We start from the raw sequence: 10,000 nt of genomic DNA on the forward strand, positions 1-10,000 counted from the left end.
GATCACATCAAAGAACTGCTGCAGGGGGGGGAGACAGACAAGTGAGAGAGGAGAAAGCCAGGTGTGACAGCCAGGTGAGAGAGGAGACAGCCAGGTGAGAGAGGAGACAGCCAGGTGAGAGAGACAGGTGAGAGGAGAAACAGACAGGTGAGAGACAGACAGGTGAGATCTCACCGAGGTGGAGGAGCCCAGCATGGCTTTAGGAGAGCGGATCATTCCGGCTAGATGACGCAGAGTATCAAACCGAGAACTCCTGTCCTTCATCTTATCCTGAAAACACACACACACACACAGACACACACACACACACACACACACACACACACACACACACACACACACACACACACACACACACAGACACACACACACAATAACAGCTGTATTAAAACATGTTCCAGATGTTTCTTATGAAGGGTTAAGGCTGTAGTTGTGTGGAGGCTCCATGCAGAACTCTCTTAGACTGAGACAACATTAATGTCCCAGAGAGGTGATGTGTTGTACAGTACAGGATACTGACGCATAATCCACTACACAACCATTAAACCAGACCTCTACAGCACTACCTGAACCAGACATCTACAGCACTACCTGAACCAGACATCTACAGCGCTACCTGAACCAGACATCTACAGGACTACCTGAACCAGACATCTACAGGACTACCTGAACCAGACATCTACAGCACTACCTGAACCAGACCTCTACAGCACTACCTGAACCAGACCTCTACAGGACTACCTGAACCAGACATCTACAGGACTACCTGAACCAGACATCTACAGGACTACCTGAACCAGACCTCTACAGCGCTACCTGAACCAGACATCTACAGCGCTACCTGAACCAGACATCTACAGCGCTACCTGAACCAGACATCTACAGCACTACCTGAACCAGACATCTACAGCGCTACCTGAACCAGACATCTACAGCGCTACCTGAACCAGACATCTACATCGCTACCTGAACCAGACATCTACATCGCTACCTGAACCAGACATCTACAGCGCTACCTGAACCAGACATCTACAGGACTACCTGAACCAGACATCTACAGCACTACCTGAACCAGCACTACCTGAACCAGACATCTACAGCACTACCTGAACCAGACATCTACAGCACTACCTGAACCAGACATCTACAGCACTACCTGAACCAGACATCTACAGCACTACCTGAACCAGACATCTACAGCACTACCTGAACCAGACATCTACAGCACTACCTGAACCAGACATCTACAGCACTACCTGAACCAGACATCTACAGCACTACCTGAACCAGACATCTACAGCACTACCTGAACCAGACATCTACAGCACTACCTGAACCAGACATCTACAGCACTACCTGAACCAGACATCTACAGCACTACCTGAACCAGACATCTACAACTACCTGAACCAAACATCTACAGCACTAGCTGAACCAGACATCTACAGCACTAGCTGAACCAGACATCTACAGCACTAGCTGAACCAGACATCTACAGCACTACCTGAACCAGACATCTACATCACTACCTGAACCAGACATCTACAGCACTACCTGAACCAGACATCTACAGGACTACCTGAACCAGACATCTACAGCACTACCTGAACCAGACATCTACAACTACCTGAACCAGACATCTACAGCACTACCTGAACCAGACATCTACAGGACTACCTGAACCAGACATCTACATCACTACCTGAACCAGACATCTACAGGACTACCTGAACCAGACCTCTACAGCACTACCTGAACCAGACATCTACAGCACTACCTGAACCAGACATCTACAGGACTACCTGAACCAGACATCTACATCACTACCTGAACCAGACATCTACATCACTACCTGAACCAGACATCTACAGCACTACCTGAACCAGACATCTACAGGACTACCTGAACCAGACATCTACAGCACTACCTATCCAACACATCATTAAATATAATACAGTAAAAGGAGTATATCGCACAATATCATAAATAAATAAAACTACTGCACATTATCCTACTTCACATATATTCCTCCAGTCATACCCCGCCCCCTATACCTTAGGGTCTGTGTGTGTGTGTGTGTGTGTGTGTGTGTGTCTGTGTGTCTCTGTGTGTGTGTCTATGTGTGTCTGTGTGTGTGTGTCTCTCTCTGTGTGTGTGTGTGTGTCTGTGTGTGTCTCTCTCTGGGTGTGTGTCTGTGTGTCTCTGTGTGTATGTGTGTGTGTATCAGGTCTCTATCCAGCCCTGAGACCAGATCCCTGATGAATGGATCAGTACGTACGGTGGATCCGACGGAGCGAGAGTCGTCTTCGTACGGCAGCGCCGGGGGGGTTGGTGGGGGGGGCAGGGTGGTCGCGGCGTCCGCCATCTTGGCGTCCAGCAAGGCCTTCTGGGACGCAAGGCGGGCCTCGGAGCCGCGCAGTGATTGGACGGCATGATGAAGCTCGAGGAGAGACAGTTTCTGACTGAGCAGCAGGACACAGCTGAGGGCGAGAGACACCGACACACAGTCAAGAGAGAGAGAGAGAGAGACACAGTTAGGAGAGAGAGAGAGAGAGAGAGAGTGAGAGAGAGACACCAACACACAGTCAGTGGAGAGAGAGAGAGACACCGACAGTCAGGAGAGAGAGAGAGACACCAACACACAGTCAGGGGAGGGAGAGAGAGAGAGAGAGAGAGAGAGAGAGAGAGACACAGTCAAGAGAGAGAGAGAGAGAGAGAGAGAGAGACACTGACACACAGTCAGGGGGGAGAGAGAGAGAGAGAGAGAGAGAGAGAGAGAGAGAGAGAGAGACAGTCGAGAGAGAGAGAGAGAGACACAGTTAGGAGAGAGAGAGAGACACTGACACACAGACAGGGGAGGGAGAGAGAGACACCAACACACAGTCAGGGGAGGGAGAGAGAGACACCAACACACAGTCAGGGGAGGGAGAGAGAGAGACACAGTTAGGAGAGAGAGAGAGTGAGAGAGAGACACTGACACACAGTCAGGGGAGAGAGAGAGAGACACCAACACACAGTCGGGGGGAGAGAGAGAGAGACACAGTCGAGAGAGAGAGAGAGAAACACAGTTAGGAGAGAGAGAGAGAGAGAGAGAGAGAGAGAGAGAGACACACAGTCGAGAGAGAGAGAGAGAGAGAGAGAGACACTGACACACAGTCAGGGGAGGGAGAGAGAGAGAGAGAGAGAGAGAGAGAGAGACAGTCGAGAGAGAGAGACACAGTTAGGAGAGAGAGAGAGACACTGACACACAGTCAGGGGAGGGAGAGAGAGACACCAACACACAGTCAGGGGAGGGAGAGAGAGACACCAACACACAGTCAGGGGAGGGAGAGAGAGAGAGAGACACAGTCAGGAAAGAGAGAGAGAGAGAGAGAGACACCGACACACAGTCAGAAGAGAGAGAGAGAGAGAGAGAGAGAGACACACACACAGTCAGAAGAAAGAGAGAGAGAGAGAGAGACACCGACACACAGTCAGGAGAGAGAGAGAGAGACACCAACACACAGTCAGGAGAGAGAGACACCGACACACAGTCAGAAGAAAGAGAGAGAGAGAGAGAGAGAGAGAGAGACACCGACACACAGTCAGAAGAGAGAGAGAGAGAGAGAGAGAGAGACCGACACACAGTCAGAAGAGAGAGAGAGAGAGAGAGACACAGTCAGGAAAGAGAGAGAGAGAGAGAGAGAGAGAGAGAGAGAGAGACACCACACACACAGTCAGAAGAGAGAGAGAGAGAGACACACCGACACACAGTCAGAAGAGAGAGAGAGAGAGAGAGAGACACCGACACACAGTCAGAAGAAAGAGAGAGAGAGAGAGACACCGACACACAGTCAGAAGAGAGAGAGAGAGAGAGAGAGAGAGAGAGAGAGAGAGAGACCGACGCAGTCAGAAGAGAGAGAGATATAGTTTGATTGAGGTGGTCTGTCTCACTCGCTCTTCCTCTCTGAGCTCTGTTGGCTGGTCTGGACAGAGAGAGAGAGAGAGAGAGAGAGAGAGAGAGAGAGAGAGACAGAGAGAGAGAGAGAGAGAGACAGAGAGAGAGACACAGAGAGAGAGAGACCAACACAGTCAGGAGAGAGTTAAAGAAAGAGAGAGTATATAGTTTGATTGAGGTGGTCTGTCTCACTCGCTCTTCCTCTCTGAGCTCTGTTGGCTGGTCTGTATTTTGGTGTCGAGGTCGTCAGCCAGTGCCTCCTTGGTCCTCAGGTTCTGCTGAGTCAGAGACAGCTCCTCCGTCGCCGACGACAACCTGGAGACCAACAACAACAATAAACAAACAGGCGACCTCACACACACAGACAGAGACACACAGAACGTTTTGTAAGTTGTTGTTAAAACCTTAAAGGCTTTTACTGTGAAAGAACAGTGTTTTACTTTGAAAGGACAGCAAGGTAGAGATGGAGTGACCCTGCCCGGAGGAAGCCGGGGCCCCGCCTGAGCCAGGCCCAGACGGCGGGCTCGCCGGGCGAGCGCCTGGTGGCCGGGTTTGCCACGGAGCCCGGCCGGGCACAGCCCGAACAAGCTACGTGGCTCCCATCTCTCCAGCCCATGGGCCCACCACCTGTGGGAGGAACCGTTGGGGTCGGGTGCGACGCTACATGGGTGGCAGTGAAGGTCAGGGGCCTCGACGGACCAGACCCGGGCGGCAGACGCTGGCTCTGGGGACGTGGAACGCCACCTCTGTGGGGAAGGAGCCGAACTGGTGCGGGAGGTGGAGCGCCACCGTTAGATCTGGTGGGGCTTACCTCACGCACAGTCTCGGTTCTGGAACCATACTCCTGGATAGGGGTTGGACTCTTTTCTTCTCCGGAGTTGCCCAGGGTGTGAGGCGCCGGGCGGGTGTGGGGATACTCACAAGCCCCGGCTGAGCGCCCGCTGTGTTGGAGTTTACCCCGTGGACGAGAGGGTCGCCTCCCCACGCCTGCGGGTTGTGGGGGGGAAAACTCTGACTGTTGTTTGTGCATATGCACCAAACAGGAGTTCGGAGTATTCGCCTTCTTGAGACCTTGACTGGAGTCCTGCATGGGGCTCCAGTGGGGGACCCATTGTTCTGCTGGGGGACTTCAACGCACACGTGGGCAATGATGGAGACACCTGAGAGGCGTGATTGGGAGGAACGGCCTCCCCGATCTAAACCAGAGTGGTTGTTTGTTGTTGGACTTCTGTGCTAGTCATGGATTGTCTATAATCTAACACCATGTTCGAACATAGGGATGCTCATAAGTGTACCTGGTACCAGAGCACCCTAGGCCAAGGTCAATGATCGATTTCATAATCGTTTCATCTGATCTGAGGCCGTATGTTTTGGACACTCGGGTGAAGAGAGGGGCAGAGTTGTCAACCGATCACCATCTGGTGGTGAGTTGGGTCAGGGGGTGGGGAAGACTCTGGACAGACCTGGTAAGCCCAAACGTGTAGTGCGGGTAAATTGGGAACGTCTGGAGGAGGCCCCTGTCCGACAGACTTTCAACTCACACCTCCGGGCGGAGCTTTTCGCATCCCTGTGGAGGCTGGGGGCATTGAACCCGAGTGGACAATGTTCAAAGTTTCCATTGCTGAAGCTGCGGCGAGGAGCTGTGGTCTTAGGGTCTTAGGTGCCTCAAGGGGCGGTAACCCACGAACACCGTGGTGGACACCGGTGGTCAGGGAAGCCGTCCGACTGAAGAAGGAGTCTTTCCGGATATGTTATCCCGGAGGACTCGGAGGCAGTTGCAGGGCACCGGCGGGCCCGGGGGCTGCAGCCTCTGCCGTGAAAGAGGCAAAGCAGCGGGTGTGGGAGAAGTTTGGAGAAGACATGGAGAAGGACTTTTCGGTCGGCACCAAAGTGCTTCTGGAAAACTGTTCGCCACCTCAGGAGGGGAAGGGGAACCATCCAACCTGTGTACAGTAAGGATGGGACACTGTTGACCTCAACTGAGGAGGTAATAGGACGGTGGAAGGAGCACTTTGAGGAACTCCTGAATCCGACTAATCGCCCTCTATGTTAGAGGCAGAGCTGGAGGATAACGGGGATTGTCGCCGATTTCCCAGGCGGAAGTCACTGATGTAGTCAAACAACTACACAGTGGCAAAGCCCGGGATTGATGAGATCCGTCCAGAAATGCTCAAGGCTCTGGGTGTGGAGGGGCTGTCCTGGTTGACACGCCTCTTCAACATTGCGTGGAAGTCTGGGACGGTGCCAAAGGAGTGGCAGACTGGGGTGGTGGTTCCCCTTAAAAAAGGGGGACCAGAGGGTGTGTGCCAATTATAGGGGTATCACACTTCTCAGCCTCCCTGGTAAAGTCTACTCCAAGGTGCTGGAAAGGAGGGTTCGCCAATAGTCGAACCTCGGGTTGAGGAGGAACAATGCGGATTCCGTCCTGGTCGTGGAACAACGGACCAGCTCTTCACTCTCGCAAGGATCCTGGAGGGAGCCTGGGAGTATGCCCAACCGGGTCTACATGTGTTTTGTGGATTTGGAGAAGGCGTATGACCGGGTCCCCCGGGAGATACTGTGGGAGGTGCTGCGGGGAGTATGGGGTGAGGGGGTCTACCAGGGCCATCCAATCTCTGTATGACCAAAGTGAGAGCTGTGTCCGGGTTCTCGGTAGTAAGTCGGACTCGTTTCAGGTGAGGGTTGGCCTCCGCCAGGGCTGCGCTTTGTCACCAATCCTGTTTGTAATATTTATGGACAGGATATCGAGGCGTAGTCGGGGTGGGGAGGGGTTGCAGTTTGGTGGGCTGGGGATCTCATCGCTGCTCTTTGCAGATGATGTGGTCCTGATGCCATCATCGGCCTGCGACCTTCAGCACTCACTGGATCGGTTCGCAACCGAGTGTGAAGCGGTTGGGATGAGGATCAGCACCTCTAAATCGGAGGCCATGGTTCTCAGCAGGAAACCGATGGAATGCCTTCTCCAGGTAGGGAATGAGTCCTTACCCCAAGTGAAGGAGTTCAAGTACCTTGGGGTTTTGTTCGCGAGTGAGGGGACAATGGAGCGGGAGATTGGTCGGAGAATCGGCGCAGCGGGTGCGGTATTGCATTCAATCTATCGCACCTTTTCGTCACCGTTGTGACGAAAAGAGAGCTGAAAGGAGCCAGTTGAGGTGGTTCGGGCATCTGGTAAGGATGCCCCCTGGGCGCCTCCCTAGGGAGGTGTTCCAGGCACGTCCAGCTGGGAGGAGGCCTCGGGAAGACCCAGGACTAGGTGGAGGGATTATATCTCCAACCTGGCCTGGGAACGCCGATCCCCAGTCGGAGCTGGTTAATGTTGCTCGGGAAAGGGAAGTTTGGGGTTCCCTGCTGGAGCTGCTCCCCCCGCGACCCGACACCGGATAAGCGGACGAAGATGGATGGAGGACAGCGTTTTATTTTGTAGGAGCTTACATAGCTAACCCTTTGAAAGGACAGTGTTTTGTTTTGAAAGGACAGTGTTTTACTTTGAAAGGACAGTGTTTTATTTTCAAAGGACAGTGTTTTATTTTCAAAGGACAGTGTTTTATTTTCAAAGGACAGTGTTTTATTTTGTAGGAGCTCACATAGCTTGCAGGCTGTCTGCTGTCAGCGTGTTCCAGAGGATCTCGTCAGCCGGCAGGTTGTCCGTCTCGTCCAATAGGGACGCATCGAACTCCACGTTGGCCTCGGGGGTCTCCGGAGACCTGGGGGGGGGGGGGGGGGGGGGGTTAAATTATTGAAATCACAATAATTTAACACGATTACTTGTTAACTTCTGGAAAGATGTTGCAGTTATTGAACTTAAAAAACAGTGGGAAAAGTTAAATAAATCAACAGAAAAAAACACATACAACTGTGAAATTTGCCTTAATATTTTTCCTATTTAAACTTTATTTTTTCATTCAGAATACAAGTAAAAATAAGAGTTTACTTATAACTAAGGATTGTTTTTCTCGATAATTCTGTTTTTTTGATCATTGGGAGCCGAAATCATAATCACGATAAAATTTGGATTAATTGCACAGCCCTAGCGGCTAATTTCTGACCTGTAGGTGTTGATAGAGACTATATTCTGACCTGTAGGTGTTCATAGAGACTATTTTCTGACCTGTAGGTGTTGATAGAGACTATGTTCTGACCTGAAGGTGTTGATAGAGGCTATTCTCTGACCTGTATGGGTAGATAGAGACTATGTTCTGACCTGTAGGTGTTGATAGAGGCTATTCTCTGACCTGTAGGTGTTGATAGAGACTATGTTCTGACCTATAGGGTTGATAGAGACTATGTTCTGACCTGTAGGTGTTGATAGAGTCTATGTTCTGACCTGTAGGGGTAGATAGAGACTATGTTCTGACCTGTAGGTGTTGATAGAGACTATGTTCTGACCTGTAGGTGTTGATAGAGGCTATTCTCTGACCTGTAGGTGTTGATAGAGGCTATTTTCTGACCTGTAGGGGTAGATAGAGACTATGTTGTGACCTGTAGGTGTTGATAGAGACTATGTTGTGACCTGTAGGTGTTGATAGAGTCTATTCTCTGACCTGTATGGGTAGATAGAGACTATGTTGTGACCTGTAGGTGTTGATAGAGACTATGTTCTGACCTGTAGGTGTTGATAGAGACTATGTTCTGACCTGTAGGTGTTGATAGAGGCTATTCTCTTACCTGTAGGGGTAGATATAGACTATATTCTGACCTGTAGGGTTGATAGAGACTATGTTCTGACCTGTAGGTGTTGATAGAGACTATGTTCTGACCTGTAGGTGTTGATAGAGACTATGTTCTGACCTGTAGGTGTTGATAGAGGCTATGTTCTGACCTGTAGGGTTGATAGAGACTATGTTCTGACCTGTAGTTGTTGATAGAGGCTATGTTCTGACCTGTAGGGTTGATAGAGACTATGTTCTGACCTGTAGTTGTTGATAGAGACTATGTTCTGACCTGTAGGGGTAGATAGAGGCTATTCTCTGACCTGTAGGGGTAGATAGAGACTATTCTCTGACCTGTAGGTGTTGATAGAGGCTATTCTCTGACCTGTAGGGGTAGATAGAGGCTATTCTCTGACTTGTAGGTGTTGATAGAGGCTATTATCTGACCTGTAGGGGTAGATAGAGACTATGTTCTGACCTGTAGGTGTTGATAGTGGCTATTCTCTGACCTGTAGGGGTAGATAGAGACTATGTTCTGACCTGTAGGTGTTGATAGAGGCTATTCTCTGACCTGTAGGGGTATTTAGAGGCTATTCTCTGACCTGTAGGGGTAGATAGAGACTATTCTCTGACCTGTAGGGGTAGATAGAGACTATGTTCTGACCTGTAGGTGTTGATAGAGGCTATTCTCTGACCTGTAGGGGTAGATAGAGACTATTCTCTGACCTGTAGGTGTTGATAGAGGCTATTCTCTGACCTGTAGGGGTAGATAGAGGCTATTCTCTGACTTGTAGGTGTTGATAGAGGCTATTCTCTGACCTGTAGGGGTAGATAGAGACTATGTTCTGACTTGTAGGTGTTGATAGAGGCTATTCTCTGACCTGTAGGGGTAGATAGAGACTATGTTCTGACCTGTAGGGGTAGATAGGGGCTATTCTCTGACCTGTAGGGGTAGATAGGGGCTATTCTCTGACCTGTAGGCGTCAATGAAGTGCTGGTACTCTGCCAGCTGGTCGATCTGCTCCACGGCCGCCGAGATCTCCTGGTGAACTTTAACTATCTCCTCCGTCAGCAGACTGCTGATCTCACAGTACTCCTGCAGGATGCTTTTACTGTGAAAATACAAAGGAAATACTTCCCACTGTAGTCCTGCAGGATGCTTTTACTGTGAAAATACACAGGAAATACTTCACACTGTACTCCTGCAGGATGCTTTTACTGTGAAAATACACAGGAAATACTTCACACTGTAGTCCTGCAGGATGCTTTTACTGGGAAAATACACAGGAAATACATCACACAGTCCTCCTGCAGGATGCTTTTACTGTGAAAATACAAAGGAAATACTTCCCACTGCACTCCAGCAGGATGCAGTATGTTAGCGTGTGTGTTAGCGTGTTAGCATGTAGGACTC

The 10,000-nt window shown here is 50.5% G+C and overlaps 1 protein-coding gene across 5 annotated transcripts in view; it reads right to left on the reverse strand.

Annotated features, from left to right (window-relative positions):
* The window catches only part of fer (fer (fps/fes related) tyrosine kinase), a 37,205-nt gene that overhangs the window by 13,999 nt on the left and 13,206 nt on the right, over nucleotides 1-10,000 (reverse strand). For 4 of the 5 annotated variants that reach the window (XM_028601483.1, XM_028601480.1, XM_028601481.1 and 1 more), the window contains exons 7-11: nucleotides 9,561-9,698; nucleotides 7,522-7,641; nucleotides 4,130-4,252; nucleotides 2,279-2,480; nucleotides 175-270 (exon numbers count right to left, since the gene is read on the reverse strand). In XM_028601483.1, the coding sequence (XP_028457284.1) occupies nucleotides 175-270; nucleotides 2,279-2,480; nucleotides 4,130-4,252; nucleotides 7,522-7,641; nucleotides 9,561-9,698 (679 nt within the window). Of the gene's footprint in view, nucleotides 1-174; nucleotides 271-2,278; nucleotides 2,481-3,933; nucleotides 3,966-4,129; nucleotides 4,253-7,521; nucleotides 7,642-9,560; nucleotides 9,699-10,000 lie in introns of those variants that run through there. The other variant, XM_028601484.1, reaches the window with a different exon arrangement.

Source organism: Perca flavescens, chromosome 16 (genome assembly GCF_004354835.1).
Source record: "Perca flavescens isolate YP-PL-M2 chromosome 16, PFLA_1.0, whole genome shotgun sequence".
In the NCBI taxonomy this organism is placed as follows: domain Eukaryota; kingdom Metazoa; phylum Chordata; class Actinopteri; order Perciformes; family Percidae; genus Perca; species Perca flavescens.